Here is an 18,329-nt window from a genome sequence, read left to right as displayed (position 1 = left end):
TTTAATGCGTTTACATTTAATGTTTAACTGGTCATTAGTTAGTGTACAGTAAAATGCGTGTTAATTTTATTAATAAAAAAAAAGTTCTAAGACTTACAAATGCATGATTGACTAAGAAGAACATCATCACTTTGGACTAAGCACAGCAACCCTATAAAAGCCATCTGTCCGTGCTGGATGCGCACAGGAGAGTAGAAGAGAGAGAGAGAGAGAGAGAGAGAGAGAGAGAGAGAGAGAGAGAGAGAGAGACAGATCAGCGCGCTGCACCCGCCAGTAAGACTCACTTTCATAACGCAGCGCGCGCTTTCTATCTGGAAACTTTCAAAAAGGATTCGTTATAAACTCATCACCTTCATGTCGGCACTGCTGAATATTTCCTCACCGATGCTATGGTTACCTTTATTACGGTAAGTATCTTTAGAAAGTTAGTTTGGTCGAGCTGCTCCCATGGATCGTTCGATGGGAATCTGGAGGGCTCCTGGCACGATTGCGCCTTTGCGCTTGTTCTCCAGGACAGTTTGTGTGCGATTTACCATTGAAAAGTTCACATAGCGAAGATTTGCTCTTACACAATGCTTTTTCTGGCAAAAACAACTACGTAATTTGGAGTATTGCTCCAAACTATGAGCGTTAACGTGTCTTAGGAGCTTTCTGCACATTTGTTTATTTGGGAAGAACGTGAACTGCGCAGAGAGTCGGGCTGAATTGAAATCCAGTACGGGAAAAATTACTTCTTACCTTTCAAAGTGCTCTTCTTTTTACGTACAAAACAATAGATTGCCAAGACAACTCTTTTTCTATTCCAAGAGTCTTTTAATACGAATACGGGTTCTTCTAACTATAAATAGGTGTCTGGATCTGTCTATAGCCTAACTTAATATCTGTCTAGATATAGAAATATTGAGTATAAAAAAGGCTCAAATGCTGTAATTTGAAAAGTTGCTCGACTTTAACTGATAAAACAACATGAAAACTTGGATGCAAGACTTTAAAATATACTTAGATGTTGTCTAAACACTTTGCTCTTGGGTTTTTCTTCTGAGAGCTGGCTGAGATAGGCAGACAATCCCTAAAACAGATAATCCACATAAATCTGCAATGGAGATGCCAGTGCTCTCAAAGCTCTTCAAGTTTTTCTATGGGTTCAAGTTATTGCTCTTCCTGTTTATCAACTGGAAGCTGCATGCACATTTATCACCACCTGTAGTTTTATTTAAATAGCCCTGTCTGCGTGTATTTCTGCTTATGTTACCCTGCTGTGTGTGTCGAGGGAAGTCTTGTGCAGACATGCTCCTGAAATAAGCATCTGTCAAATAAAGGATTTGACACGAGGCATCCACTGATGGGGAGGCTAAAGGGTTAATGCAAATAATTTAGTATTTTGAAAGTATTTTTTTTATTCTGATTGAAAACTTAATTTCTTTAGTATATGAATAAATACACAACATTTTATTTAAAACAAGAATAAGAAAATCTAAAAAGTAAAGACTCCCTCAATCAAATTTTCTGAATTTTCAATTTTTATCTGTTTGCAGAATACCAGCTTAACTAGGCCTGGTGACATTGCACACTTCGTATACAATAGGTGTTTTAGTCCACTAGCGAATGGGATAACCGATTCACTTATGTGATTTTCTCAATTATTGTGGCTTTGAAACACTTCCAGGCTCTACAGTACTTTGAGTTCAACTGCGTAGTGGCTCTGAAAACTGTGGTGATAAATGTTCAGAGCCAGTTGCAGTGCATCCTTATTTTTCTGGACAACTATCTGTCACTTTAAAATGGGAACAGCAAAAAATGTTGGCTGGCCATCAAGGGATCTCATCAACTTTATCTAAAAACTATCTCAATCTCTCTTTTTTGGTCACTATGTGTAAACTGTGGGAAATTCACAATGGTGACCATATATGGATCGTTTCATTATCGAATACTTTATGAATGCCAAATCATGCAAATAGATAGAGCATGAAATGAAAATTTTCATCTTGATAAATGTGTCCTAGCTGTTTCCATGTTTTAAAAGACATGCTATGCTAACAGTTTACAGTCTAAGCTGTCAGTGAACTGCACTGACAGACCCATCATTGAAATGACAGATGGCAGCCAGGCCTAAATACATCAAATGAAGCACTTCTTAGTAACTCTTCATTTTCTTAGTAACGTTTCATTTTGCACACTATTGATTATTGTATAGAAAACAAAACCTATAGCTAGTGATAGTGCAACAATATATTGCACAGCTTAACAGCGCAGAATTTGTAATAGTGTTTCCATTCTTTTCTGTCATATTTACCTTATCAGCGCAGCATTGATATTCTGTGACACAGAACACGGAAGCATGGCATGATAGGTATTTTAATACTTCCATGCTTGTGGTTTTACATGCACTGTTCTGGTTGGCTAATTGGTTGGAACATCAAATGCTATACTAGAATTTGGTTGTACATTTTCATATGTGCCTAATATTATCTTGTTGGGAAGTTACTAATAGTGAGAATCCCAAGCAGAGCATTCATCTTTATTCCAAAGAGAGATATTGCTTCAACCCAGCTAACAAACATATATTCTAGGAACAATCTGGATTAGTTAAAGTAAAAAAAAAAAAAAAGTTATTATTTCTAAATGTTCTCTGAATGTTCAAAACATTCAGTTTTTTAAATGTTCTAAAAATACTTTTTCTTGGTTATACGAACATTCCATTTGATCACTTTACAAACATTATCAGAATGTAACATTTTAAAGTTCTCTGTATGTTCTAAATATTCTGAATATTTAAACATTAGTTTTTAGAATATTATTAAAGAGCAGATAACTGGAAGAACATTTGTTCATAACTTTGAGAGAACCTTGTCAGAATGTTCTGAGAATGTTCTCTGTTAGCTGGGAATGATGGTGTTTGATATGCTGTGGTTGCTGTCTAAACAGTCGTCATTTTAAAACCACACACTCCTCACAAAAATATTATGGATACTGTAGTCAGGAGATCATTTGTGTGTGTGTGTGTGTGTGTGTGTGTGTGTGTGTTTGTTTTTAAATACCATGTCAGCTACTTTGGCTATTTTCATGACGAAAACTATACGTTATTAAAATTTAAAATAGGAACAAAATAAGATATTTACAACCCATTTTTCTTAAAAATGAATTGAAAACCTTTTTTGTCTGGTCTTAAGTGTGCCTGAGTATACCCAGAATCCTTTAGTTTTTCCTGAAGGCTTTGAACATTTGTATTGGAAGTGCCATGAGCTGATATGCATTAAACATAAAGCCATGGTAGATATATCAATGCTGCTGAGTGGGAAGTAGCTACACCATTTGTAGTTTGTATCCTTGACAAAGTGTTGCTGTCAGCTGCCAAGCACATTACATCAAAACAACCAACATGATCATGTTACAAACTCCAAGATCTGTTAATTACACTAACTGTTGTGTTTGGCAGTGCCATGTCAAAGAGTATGTTCTGTGTTTATTTTTCTATAAAAGCCTTCAGGCTTCACTTCACACTAAAAGCCTGAGTTCTGTTAAATAGAACCATGCTTTAATGAAGACACCTGACTTTGACATTGTTGTACTTTGAATCGCATTAAAAATGACAAAAATCACCAGTTGTGATGCTATGGAAGGCCTTTTGTTGGAAGAAAATTATGTGAATATCTATTTTCCTTCTGATAAAAACTGATTTTAAGGCCAAAATGGTAACTATAACCTCTAATTCTTAAATCTTATGGAATTTACACTTTTACTGTTGCATTTATTCTAATAGTACCAAAATTTGTCATGCATTTTTCAGTTTTGTCGTATTAACTTAGACTTGTCATAGAATATAACATTCAGTGCATTGGGTGATAATCAGAACTTACAAGTTTTAATGCTATGGAAGGCCATTTATTTGAATAAAATATTGTAAAGAACTTTTATTTTTCTGCTAAATCCCATTCTAATAACATTTACTAACATTTTTTAAAAGTTATATAAATGTTTGAACAAAAATTTATTAATGTTTATGGAGCATTCTTATACCTTTATTAACATTCAATATATGCGTCCCACTTTATATTAAGTGTCCCTAATACCTGTGTACTTACATAGTAACTAAATGTGTATGTAGTATGTAACCACAATGTAAGTACACATTGGTACATATTATCTACAGGTCTAATGTTTGTGTAACTTCACCCATGTAACAACCCTCAGGATGGTTTGTGTAAGTACAAATGTGTAATAGAACATCGGTAACAAACTTTTTTTCACTTCACTAAGTACTCGTGTAACAGGAATTATATAATTACATTTTGTATCAACAATATGTATAAGAGTAATTGGAACCATTTGATCCAGGGGGTGGAGATGGGTAGGTTTAGGGATATGTAAAGTGGGAGGAGTTGGATCTCGAATTGGAGTTGGTGCACCACTGTAATACCAGTGTAATTACATGGTAACTCCTCAGGAACTGTCCACTTAATATAAAGTGTAACATTCTCGACACCAACCACAATGTATATGTAAAGCCTAACCTACTGGCTGCTGCTGTGTAACATCAGAGTAATTACATGATAAAACTAATATAAAGTGTAACACTTTCTTTACCAAAAAGTGTTGTAATTCCTGTTACACATTTGTACTTTCATTACCAAAAAGTGTTGTTACCAATGTATTGTTACACATTTGTATTTACACATACCATTCAGTGTGTTGTTACAATGTGTAGTTACACAAACATTAGAGCTGTAGATACTTTGTACCAGTGTGTACTTACACTGTGATTACATACTATGTACACATCTAGTCAATATGTAAGTACACAGGTATTAGGGACACTTAATATAAAGTGGGTCTTGTAACATTGAGAGAAAACATTCTTAGAACAACATTCTCAGGGATGTCCTTATGATGTTATTTATACTTTATGAATGTTCTTATAATGTTGAGAGAAAACGTTCTTAGAAAATTAAAAATAAACATTTGATTCACATTTTGGATAATGTTTTAGGAACCTTTAAAAATGTTCTAATTTCACAAGAAAACTGGTTATTTTAACATTCTTAGAAACTAAAAAACAAATGTTCAATTAATGGTTTACTTTGAGCGAAAAAGTTAGTAGAATGTTTGAATAACATTCTAATCCCGACATGAAAACTGGACATTCTAACGTTCTTAGAATATATACTGTATATATATATATATATATATTATATATATATATATATATATATATATATATATATATATATTTATATATATATAAAAAACACATTCAAATAACAGTATATTTTTGGTGTAAATAAAGTTTGTAGAACATTTTGGGAAGTGTGTTAGGAACCTTTAAATAACGTTTTAATTCCAACAAGAAAACTGGACATTTTAACGTTCTTAGAGTATTTAGGTACTCAACATTAGAAACATTTCAAAAGGGTGTTTGTTAGGTGTTTTTATATAATGTTTTTCTTACCTGGGATTAGTAAAAAGTCTTAAATCTTAAGGAATTTAGCCCTTTCCTGGTGTCGTAATGGCATATTTTTTAGCTTTGTCATATTAACTTACACTCATCACAGAATATACCATTCAGTGCTTTGGCTGGTAATCAGAATTTACCAAAAACACATGCCAACTGAATGAAGTGTGTTGAAGGGAGGTGTTGACACAAGCTGCTAAACAGCTGCAATGCATCCCCTACACTGAACAACTCGTCATGAGGCACTGAAAACATGACATGTTGAGCTAGCCTGCTTCATAAGAACGCTACATGTGAACTGGAGTTAACTAATGCTCATGTGTATGTTCTTTGAGCTATTTGAGCAATTTTTTCGCTCTTTTAGAGGAACATCTGGAGGCAATTGGACAGCATTAGGGATTAGACGCTCTTCTTTGAAAATCCTGTGTGGATTTCTTCCGCTGGCTTGCTGCCTCCTAAGCCATCCTGAGTCCATCAACTTGGGTAGCTCTTCTGAAACATACAAGAAATATGTACGGTCATAGTGTCATGTCCTGTTAATAGATACCATAAGATAGCATATCATTTTGCATGATGCTTTCAACATGCCAGTGCATTGCTGACATACAGTTGTGTGCATTGAGAGCAGCCAATTTTAAGTGGCTTTAACCTTTTTTAAATATTGTATTCTCTGTCTCATTGTACTATTTCTATTTCTCCGGTGGCATGCATGCACATGTTTTGATCTCATACAATAGCTAAACAGTTCATAGTGTGCCTGAATGGAAAACTCTTTGATTCAGTTTCTTCTCAAAGCTAAAACCCAACTCCATGTGGCTGAAGTATACAAAGTATATCAGTATCTGTTAGCTTGATTGATTGTCTTGCTATTCAGTAGTTGAACATATGACACTCCTCTCAAGATTACAAACCCACTTTGACAGAAAATAACCCTGAGAATGGAGAACTGGCTGTAGATTTTTGATTTACTGTATCAGTGTCAGGGAAAGTTTCTTTTACTTTTAAAAGTAATGCATTACAATATTGTGTTACTCCCTAAAAAGGTTATTTTGTTACTTTCTATGGAAAGTAATGTGTTGCATTATTTTGCATTCATTTTACTCACCTGAGCTGGGCTTCCTACTAAAAAAATTAATAAATTAATAACAATAACACTCTTATTGTGGCAATAAAACACACACACACACACACACACACACACACACACACACACACACACACACACACACACACACACACACACACACAAATGTTATATTTAACTAAAGTCATTTTTACTTATTTGTATGGTTGAATTGGACCATCAAAGGTCAGCAGTGAGATTATATACAACAAAGTATATTTGTGTTATTTAACAGATTTAATTATTGCAGGTTTGCGTCATATTCTGAGTTTTTATTTCACTGTTTTTGCTCATTTCTAGGAATATTGAATCTGTTTTTGAGTAAGTGAGATGAGTAGTGTAGAACTACAGTAAGCATCATGCTACGATTTTTCACTCAGTTTTTCAGTCTCAGTCAATAAATGGAAAAAAAGTAACTTGCATTACTTATTTGAAAACGTAACTCAGATAGTTTGTTATAAATTTAAAAGTAGTCTGATTATGCATAACTCAAGTTACTTGTAATGTTATCCCCAACACTGAGTATAATCATATATGTCTAAATGGATACAGCAGAAAAGAAACACATATTACTGTAAATATGTCAATATGTCAATTAAAACTGGCCATTGAGTGGATTAGTCACTGAATGCTAAAACAGTCCAGTTCATGTTGCCCGTGCAACTCCAATATCTGTGTTATTTAAGCAAGCCGGACTGAACGGTGTGTTAAATGGTGCATTGGTTAGTGTGAAGGCTATTGCTAATCTCAGGCCAATCCTCTAGGAGTTAAAAGCTCAGGGAGTTGTAAGCCTCCTTGGCCATTCTTAGATGATATGCGTAGGTGGTGAAGAAGCCCCAATCTTGAGGCCACTGACACAGTGCTGTGAGAGATTAACACCTGTCATACAAGAACATGGTATTCTGTAGGTTTGAACTTCAAATGTAGTTGAAAACAAGACAGAAATATGCATCCAATTGATGTTTATTTGTTATATATCACACAGCTATTTGCCGGAAAGGTTTGCTGTTGGGAGAACAGGTTTGCTGTACACAATCAAACTAACAAAACTAATTTTTATTCAGTCTTCTAGTGACCTTTTGGTTGGCATTTCTAAAATTAAGGAAACCACATGTTTTTATGAGGATTAATCCCAAGACAAGTGCAGAGCTGTGCATCGATTGGCCTAAACCAGTTAAAGGAGATCAAGGACCAGATTTTGACACCTAATGCTCCCGTGTCCTGAAATAAGAGTTCACTGAGCTTGCTGTTTTATGCCGTTAAATATTATGTCATTATGAAGTATTGGCTAGAAATACTTTCCAATGAAAAGTGAAAAGGCTACCATTATAGCTGGTAAGGTTTGTGCATTGGTATCACAAGACTCAGCTTATATAAAAAGAAGTTCCTTTTTGCTGAGATCAAACTGATTGCAGAGGACAGTTTGTGTGAGAGTCACTTGTGTGTAAGTGAAAGGAATTTCTTGATGTAGTTTCTGAGGTAATTTACTTCTGAGGCGATGGACTTGTGAGCTCTTAAACAATGCTTCCTTGTGTTTGGGATGAAACACAAAGCATTTAGTCAAGGAAAGTGTTGGGTTGTTATCTATTGCCTTCCCTGCATCCATTTTGGCTGAGGAAGAGCATTACTAGAGTAAAAAGGACCCAGGGTGATTTAAAAACAACATCCTTCTGATCCACTGAAGATCAGTCCACTCCTAGAGCAATTTTTTAATCTGTCACATCCAGACATACATGTGATAGCCTTAAATATGCTGTATTTGTTATTTGTTGCATAATTTTTATATGTATATGTATATGTGCCGCCAATATATACGTAATGCCTAAATAGTGCACAACAATTTAGTCTTAGCAAGAATGGAAAACAGCTGAATGGTTGAGCTTATGCTGTAGCTAATCATCATGATTTGTGTTTCGAACTTGATACCATGTGAAAAGTCTTATCTTGTCTTGGACTTTTCGTAATTGTTCGAAGTACGCAGACAGCTTTTCCCTTCTCCGACCTAGTTTAAATGGATTAGGGTGTCAACAAATTTGGGCATTCCTAAGAAAGCAACCTCTGGTCCATTAACTGCCCTATCAGCTGACTAGGCCAATCACATGAACTTAGAGTGTCATTCCAGGCGCTTAAAACAGTCTGGTGTGGTTTGGCTAGGAGGTTGTGAGTGGAACTGCCACCAAGGGAAATGGCCGAAATCATTCACCACTTAAAATCGTCCTCTACTTTCATGCTTTGCTCATTTTGGGTCAGGCAAAAGAGCTTGTGAAGCTTGTGAAGAATGTTACCAAACACAACATTTTAGTAGCACATTCTCTTTTGAGCATGAAATGCATTAAGGCTTCTCGATTATTTTATTTTTATCCAACTTAATGGTGTTAAGGGATTTATTGAGGCGCACTGTGGGTTTGGGCACTTTATTAAGTTTGGCTTTTGCTTTGTTATTTCATCTGTTTAAAATGAACAAAGTTTTAACCCCCTTTTAATATCATTTGTAACTTTGTAACAATATAAATATTATTTTATCAGAAAATTAAATAGCTTTTGTTCTGTATAAAACAACTTTAAATATGTGATATTCTACATAATTGTCATAAAAATTAGAATTTCACCTATATACTGTACATACACACACATAAATACTTTTCCCTCTCTTTTTAATTGCATTTTAAAGGAAAATGTCATTGCAATTATATATATATATATATATATATATATATATATATATATATATATATATATATATATATATATATATATATATATATATATATATACTGTCTTTACACAGCAGTGTATATAAAGCACCATAAAGTAGTCCAAAAGTCTTCTTAAGTAATTCACTATATGAGGAATATTTATTTAATTTTAATTTATTTATTAAAATTAATTTGAATCCGATCTATATGCTTCAGCTCTTAATTCTTTTTCTCACCATCACAAATTTGTATTGATGCATTTTTTATTTTTTTTTAAACACAGCTGTTCTTCACACATAGCTATTGTATGACTTCAGAATACTTGGAATATAATGTACAAGACACAAGTTCTTCTTCTGTGGTGATTTTATTATGTTTATGTCCTTTTTGGAGCCATCATTGTAATCTGTAAACAGCTGCAAGTTTCTCCTTTTTGTGTTTCACTGAAAAAAAAAAACATATTTATGGTAAAATTTGTAGCAGTGAAACAATAAAGCTGAAGGACTGATATACCACTAGCATGGAGATATACATTGAATAAAAGTATCAGCAATTCCATATTAGCATCAGCATACCACAGGTTTTTAAATTAAAATGGTGAAGTGTTGCTTGGGTCAGTGTCTCCGGCTGATCTGCTATCATTTGCAATCTTAGAAGAATCTCCCCTTACCAAACCTCTTTTTTGACACCTTCCTGAGGACAAACGTTTAAGCTGCTGCTCAACCAGGAAGAGACATGAATGGACATCTGTGCTCCTGTGAGATGTGAACTTCCTGCATTTATGCAACATGACAGAGCAAGGAACTTAAAGACATATGTCAGTGTCTTAGAGATTTTAAACACGACTTTGAGAGGAAATCTTTCGGAAAGGCCTTCTGCATGTATCAAACCTAAACTCTTGTTCATTTAGTGAGGGATCGCATTAGCTGTGATTCCTAGAAAGTCTTTGACAATGTTTGCAGCACATGAAGAAACACAACTAAGTATTTGAGAGCAGTTAAGAGGATGTGAAGGATTATGGTCAAAACAGATTCAAGTGCATGTGCATCTCATCATTTGTTGTGCTATAAATTACACTTAAAGAGAAGCAAGTGACTTTAACATGACAGAGTTGCTCATTATAGGCAATTTTTGCAGCTTAAAGTAGAAGAAACCTTTTAAAAGCTTACTGGACGTATGCAAACATAGGCAAACATTTGATCGCACTTAAGAGGATGAAAAAGATTATCTGTTCAACCCTGGTCTGGAGCTCCAAGTAAATTTCCACCCATGGTTCACCTGAATGAGCCCAAATGGGAAGAGTTGTTGACACTCATTCCAGTATCTTGCACTTTTGTACACTTTCCTTTGGAAGCTATGCATTTTATGGGGTATGAGACACAAATAGTTTAGACAAAGACGAAGCATTTCAAACCGTTGTTTCCTGTTCTCAATTAAAGTGCACATGGGAATGTTGCACAATTTGAAGTAGTTCACTGCAAATGCATATAAACATTAAAATAAATTCGTAATCAATAAGCATACATTCTCACAGGCTTTCTGGGATAGTCACGTAACTCTTGCTTCAGTATAAACACAGCAAATTTTGGTTTCAGCCAACAGTTGTACATTTTTTTTTTTTTTAACTCTCTGATGCTGCGCACGTGGTGGTCAAAAATGACTGAACTGTATTTTTTTTTTTTTTTATTCAAATGATATAATTATTCTAAATATGTTTTTATTTATTTTATTTTTTTTTTAAATGCAAAAATACTGTTTTAAATTATATATATATATATATATATATATATATATATATATATATATATATATATATATATATACATATAACGTAAAATTGCGTTAAATTCAATACCATAACTGTAAAAAAAAATTCCACTAGGAGAAATATGCTTACTATTAATTTCCAATGCAGTCTTGTGTGTGTGTGTGTGTGTGTGTATGTGTGTTATGCTAAAATAATGTATATTTCATTTTGAACAAACACTCATAAAAAGAGTTTAATTGCAGGGATTTTGCGTCTTTGGCGTTATTTTGATTCTCAGCAGATTTACTGCCTGAGAATTTAGTGCAAATTTAATCCCTTTGTGTCTTGCTAAATGTCCTGCAAATGAAAATTCGATTGGCTTTATCAAATTTAGATTATTAGCACACCTTGGAATTAAGCTAATTCCCTTGCTAAATTCTTTGCTACAGATTATGTATTATTATTCAGTCACAACTTCAGTAATGTGGTTGTTGTGAACTCAGCAACTGCACAGGCAAAAAAATTAATCTGCAAAGGCAATAAAACTTAGTCATTTACTATGCCAGTGCCTGAAAGGTGACTTTGTTGTGCCACCCCTCTGCAATTACTGATGTGTAATTGCAGGCATCACCCCTGCTAAAAAGCAAAATTATGGATGCTTATTGACTGGTAATGAGGACAGAATGATTAATAGTCTCCTCTGACCGCAGCAGTTCTGATTCACACTCCCTCATTCGAGACATTGAGATTTCAATCTGCCAAACAACAAAGGTCAGTGTCGAAAGAATGTGCAAACAATTGACTGGAAACTTGTGACATCAATGACGAATGAGATCATTTTCTTTAAAATCCAGGTGAACTACTCTGAACTCAGTGTCAAATGATGAAAGATCAAACATTCCTACAAAACATAAGGTCTTTTGTGTTCGTTTTCGTCACCAAAGTCTAATTTAAAACCAATCGTTTATGTAACAAACCAGGCATCCCATGACATTATCGCCCATCATGCCAAGACCTCCCAAACCCTGCGGTTCTTCGAAGGCAAGACATGTAGTTCTGAAAAGATATAGAAGCACCCGGGCCAGCGCAAAGATTAGGAAGCACACTGGATATTTATTTTCATCAGACACTGATGCCGAATGGACCTTGATGTAGCAGCTGTAACCCTTGTCTGTCTGCAACAAGACTGTCTTTCTGTTATGGTGTTATCATAAGACTTCAGTTACGGTACTTTGCACTGGAGTCTGTAAATTAGTGTCACTTATGATTTGACTGCACTGGGTCTGATGCTGAGATGTTTTGCAGTGGCTCACATTCTCTTTTTAAATCAGTTTGATTTCAGGTGATCTCAAAACATTAGACATATGGAGACATATTAAAACATTTGGCGATATAGATCTGAAAGAAAACCAGAAAGCAAACAGTCAATGTCTGGTTATTCAGGCAGAACTGAGGAGGAATTTGTACTTTTACTAGTGCCTAGTTATATGCCAGTTAAGAAAAAGAATTGGTACCCATGTCATACCAGGAAAGTGACGCATCTGATAATTGCCAAGTGAGGCCTACCGCTTGCATACTGTTGAAAAGAAAATTGAAAGGCTGTTAACTGTAATTGTTAGTATTAAAATAAACACACAAGCTTATGGTAGACCACAACTCTTACCTTATTTAGCATGAGAATCTGCACTAAACACCACAAAACGCTCACAGAGGACAGACCTTCTTACTTGAAGCAATATGAAAAAAGGCAATATTGTGATAAAAGAATACAGTAGTCCCCTCACAATTGAAAAAAAAAGGCAAAAAAGGAGAAATGGTAACACTTTACATACTGTAAAAAGCAGTAACCTATTATTGTTACCTTAAAGAACTATTTAACCCATACAATTTTTTTTTGGTATAAATTAAAATATTTATATAATATATATTCACTGATATTAAATATTAAGTGGCATTAACTACTATGAACTTATATTTAAATTAATCAAATTTGGTACAATACACTTATTGTGTACTTGCATGTTTTTACATTGTACTTATATTTTAAAATACCTCCATGTAATTACATCTGTAATTAATTTCTGCAACTACATTTATAATAACACTGTTGACCCATCCCTTACACCCACCCTTAATCCTACCCATACCACCAAACCTGTCCCTAACCTTACCCATATCCCACTTCAATAGCAGCTAAAGTGCTTTGCAATACAATATGAACACAATTAGTACTTATTTTTGATGTAAGTACATAGTAGTTAAGGCCACTTAATATAAAGTGGGACCAATATTGATTCTGACTTGAATAAAACCAGTTAATTTAGATGTTACCATTTTAGGTTACTTTTTTTCTGTGCAGTTAGCATTAACTAACAATGAGAAATACATTTGTACAATATACTTTTATGCCGTATTTTTTAAGTGCGAGGAACAAATCAAAATGTAAGTTGTTCTTGAAAAGCTGTAGTCCCTATTAATTATAATTGTAAGGAAAAAATATAAGTACAGAAATAAAAGTTATATGAGTGTATAGGTCTTTTTTTTTCATTTTTAGTTGAACTTGAATCCATTTTATAACCTCTAATCTTTTATACCACTGCGACATGGTGCACGCTAATGACCCTCCATTGCTAAGCAGACTCTACTTATACACAGTTTTGCACTTTGTGGTTTCTGTTTCATGTTATTGCACTCAGTCATGAATCAGAGCATACACCTTGCCAGATGGATGCGCTAGGCGCTCAAATAAATATGCCAAAAGGGAGGCCCTCCAAACATGCTGGTATGCATGTCATTGCAAGCCATCTTTTACCGACACCCATTAGCTGTGTGCCCAGACGCCATGCAGATGTGCTGGAGAAGTGCCACTACTTTTTGAAGTGGAACAATGAGCTTCATGAGAATTCAGTGCTGTCGCAGGGCCAAAAATAACAAAAGTTGATTGCTTTTGTTTACTATCATGCTTATAAAACTGTATTCTGTTTCTCCACAGATCTTACAGGTGAATCTAGTGATGTCCATCTTGCTGTACGTGATGTTCCTCGCGTACCTCTATGGTATCTCAGCTTCTATGATGGACAAGCAGCGCCCCACGCAGGACCCCATCAACATGCTCATCATAAAGCTCCTGCAGGCCGACATCAGCCGCAGCCATCAGAGGCAGGACGACACGCTTCCTTCCTCCACCATAAACACACCTGCAGTGACAGACTATAGGGAGAAAGCCAGCGACCAGCCCATAACGGACATCTCGGCTGAGCTTCTACGTCAGCACAAACGTTACAACTCACCTCGCGTGCTCCTCAGCGACCGACCTCCGCTGCAGCCGCCACCGCTCTACCTCATGGATGACTTTGTCAGCAACCAGGGTGGCAGCAGCACCAACAAGACGCGGCAGAAGCGCAACACTGAGCACAAGAGCTACAGAGCCGAGTTTTCTGTGTGCGACAATGTCAGCCTGTGGGTGAACAGGACCACGGCTGTGGACGATCATGGACAAGTGGTCACGATTTTGAGGTCCATCAATGCGGGACGCAGAAATATCCAGCAGTACTTTTATGAGACAAGATGTGACACCACTAAGTCCCAAAAGGGCAGCTGTCGGGGTATTGACAAAAAGCACTGGAACTCGCAGTGCAAAACCTCGCAGTCTTATGTGCGTGCTCTCACTCAGGATAAATCATCTGTGGGATGGCGCTGGATACGAATAGACACCTCGTGCGTCTGCGCAATCTCACGCAAACACCGCAGGACATGAAAAACACTGCAGCGACTTCTTTGCTATGTTACTTTTGTTCCCTGGGGGGCTGTAAATATATAAATATAAATTATTATTTAAGTTATATGGAATGCATATAGTTTATACATGTCTATGTATAATGTATAAATATACTTGTTATTTATTTAAGTTTTTGCAATGAAAAATCTTTAAAAAAAAAAAAAAGACTTACAATAACTTGCAATGCGGCTAAGCTACAGGAGCATTGCATGCTGAATTGTGCCTTGCTCACATATCAGAGTTAGAGGACATGTCACTCCACTAGACCTGGACCTTGGGAACAGTTGCAATGGAAAACACATATCACTCAATATCATGTTAACTTCAGTATTGTTCAAGAAAACCAGTTTTTCTACTGAAACAGGCTGCCAGTATATCCTCTTCGGGACTGGGAAAACGAATCACAGTTGTTGTCGTATATTGTATGGAAATGTGTAAACATACAGTGTATCAAAACGGCATGAAATACCTAAGAAATATATATTTTTCTAAGCTCTCCTATTAATGGTTTATGGAAGCAGAGACTTGTGCAGCGAGTCAATCCTAGCAGAACATAAGAAATTGCTTTTAGCGCATTCCAACATAGCCACAATGAAGTGGGAATGAAAGCAGCCAAGTATTAACTTTTAAAGGACCAATGATGGAATTTTTGCTCACCATTGTGTAGCTTTGTAGCCCTGAGGAAGCTCCTCAATAAATGGAGGAGCAAAGACTCCTCCCACTAACCACACACTTCTCTGGCACCCCTCCCAGCCCTCCAGAAACCACCAGAAATAAGCTTACTGCACTTTTAACCTCTTTTTGATCACCTGCTATGATCAGTAGCAACTTCACTACCTTAAAGAGCATAACCAGCACACACAAGAGCAGCATGTAAACAAAATAGACCATTGCTAATGAAACTATAGTCTTACACAGAGGTAAAGCTGCCTTAAGACGATGTACATACGTGCAGAGCTAGGATTTGAACACGTAATCTCCCCCTTAAGAGGGTTTCGCTCTTGTCAGACTCATCTTAGGAGATGAGCATTTCACCGGTGCGCTGCGGCTAAAAAAAGGCCTGCCAAGTTTTCCCACTGTACATTTATATAAAGAGACTTGCTCAATCACTAGTCAGGAGATACTAAGGTAAAGAGATTTCAGTAAGATTTGCAATATGCAATGACTTTACAAAACATCTCAGTCTCTTCAACAAATTAATGTTTTGTACTCCTCCACAATAAATATGTTATACACAAGACAACATGTTTGTGAGCAAAGCATATCAGGAGCATATAGACAGCAATCGCAGTCATTTGAAGAGCATTTTAAAAGGTCAGACAGCTGTGGCTTGGCTGTTCTTCAGGCTTATGTTTGTGACACATGAACCAGGTCAACTTTGATTGGACAAACTGTCCAAGTGTCCACAAGGAACATCATGCAGTAAAAAAATTTACCACCTACATATAATACTTACTTCTGTACCAACATATAAAACTAGCAGGATGAGCTGGAATGTGGTCCAAACCCATTACTACATGAAGTGAAGTGCCTCCAAGGTCCGAACATAAAGCTTTATTAGCACTAAATCATCTGTTATAATGTGGCTATAAAAAAAGATCAGTATAATTTTTTTTTATTGCTTTTTAATGTTTCACGGGTTGTTGGAGAAAGGCACTTTAAACAAGCAAAAGGTTTCGCTTTTTTTTTGGCTGACGACTCTGATGACTTGATATTCAGTGCTTGAATTGGATGTGAGGTTTTGAAACAGAGAAACATGGTTTCGACTCAAATTCGAAACAGAACCGCAGACCACCGAGGATACAACACACCTTTTTCGATCTTTGATTACGTCCTGCTTCGGTATGGCCCCCTGCGTAAAAACAGGATAAAAGCTGAACACAGGAACTCTGTTTTCCAAAGATGCTGTTGGGAATTGGCCCACACAGTTGTCCAAATGCATCGCCTTTCCTGTAACACACATTATTGCACTGGAACATGAGGATCCCTAAATGATTTTGACTTCTTGGATGACACTCACTGAAACATTCCCATGTATTTTATGCTGTCTTGAAAAGCCCTGCTGGTGTCATGCATACTGTGTAGGATTCTTGCTGCTTTAAACCACTACAGCCAACCTTATGATGGACCAATGGCCATTGCTGAAACCCAAGGACAAGGACTCTTTTATGCTGAAATAAAACTGTGCCAAAACACATCCAACTCTATTTAAGGACTACATGCTTCTTAACAATATTCAGACATGACAATTATCTGCGGAATGTCAAAAAAAATGAGAATATTGCAAGACAAATCCCTATTTTAATAAAGAAGAAAGACTCATTTGATTGATGGTGATTGTTTAGTGAAGTAGTTTCTTTTGGCTGTACCCTCTTTTGGCATAACCCATTGTTTGTATTTGTTTTTGTTTTTTGTTTTTTGAAAGAGAGAATTTTCCCATAATTGCAGTGTTTCTCAAAATTTCTTTCTCATGCTGATACTTGAAGAAGCGCTGTTTATCTGGCCTACAACATCTTTCTCTTTTGACTGCAAGGGCAGTCTGTGTGAGATTTGTCTGAATAAAGGTTTTTTTTTAATCTTCCTGCTGATTACGTCCTTTTGGGAATCTATGTGAATACTGTCATCTGTAGGGTTTAATATTGCGCTTTGTATGTTAACATTTCAGTCAATCACAGATTACCAGAAAAGAACCCAAGAACCTTTCCCAGCCCCGAATCATGAGATAATCTGTGTGTGTTTCTAATCAAACATTAATGGTCTCTTCAGAACCAGAGGAACCATGGGAAGGCAAAAAGGACTAAACAACCTTCAGTGACCTATAAATACATTTGTTTGCCAGAGCCCACAGGAAGAAAATAGATCTGGGCTATGGTTAATTAGCATATAATCCTCTTGCGGTGTGTTCTTAAGAGCAAAGCTTGAGACGGAGTGATCTTGGAAAAATCACTGCTGAAAAAGAGTTAAATGAGGTGAAAGGACAAGCAAATAAGGCTAACAAATGCTAACATTTGTTTACATGTCCATATCAGAGTAGTCAGTATTGTGACAGTAATTGGGATTATAAGATACAGTGGCCTTATCTGACCATTTAGACAAGGAATGTCATTGCATTGGATAACAAAGCAAAGGCCATTTGAGCTCAAATAATACAGGAGATTCCCTTTTCTGAGACATGTTTGCAATGGCTTTTTATCAACTGGTGTTCCGATGGTTTTTAGTCGATGTTTGAAGTCATTTCTCCTCAAAATCACTTAAGTGTACTGTAGTTCATCATGTTAGTTATGGATATTGCAAAATCAGGAAGTGTCCTTTTTTTGTCTTTTTCAAAACTGTATCTACTTGTTTATCATTTAAAATATAACAAACTACATTTTGTGAAGAGTGAGCTTGTGTCTTTAAATGCTATTTTGCTTCAGTATGTTCAAATGCAATGATGTTTATTTTTAAGTGTGACTTTAAGGCACAGTTAACACAAAAATCATAAAATTCTGTTATTTATTCACCCTTATGTTGTTCCAAACCTGCATGAATGACTT

General features: G+C 35.8%; 1 protein-coding gene across 1 annotated transcript; it reads left to right on the top strand.

Annotated features, from left to right (window-relative positions):
• The first annotated feature begins 202 nt into the window (after nucleotides 1-202).
• Nucleotides 203-17,374, top strand: LOC109065283 (neurotrophin-3-like). The gene is made up of 2 exons (XM_019082288.2): nucleotides 203-407; nucleotides 14,008-17,374. Exons 1-2 carry the CDS (start codon nucleotides 390-392, stop codon nucleotides 14,770-14,772), a joined length of 783 nt encoding a protein of 260 aa, XP_018937833.1. The 5' UTR covers nucleotides 203-389; the 3' UTR covers nucleotides 14,773-17,374.
• The last annotated feature ends 955 nt before the right edge of the window (nucleotides 17,375-18,329 follow it).

Source organism: Cyprinus carpio, chromosome A4 (genome assembly GCF_018340385.1).
Source record: "Cyprinus carpio isolate SPL01 chromosome A4, ASM1834038v1, whole genome shotgun sequence".
Classification (NCBI taxonomy): domain Eukaryota; kingdom Metazoa; phylum Chordata; class Actinopteri; order Cypriniformes; family Cyprinidae; genus Cyprinus; species Cyprinus carpio.
The sequence above is the reverse complement of the archived record's forward strand: the minus strand, read 5'-3'. Positions and strand labels throughout refer to the sequence as shown.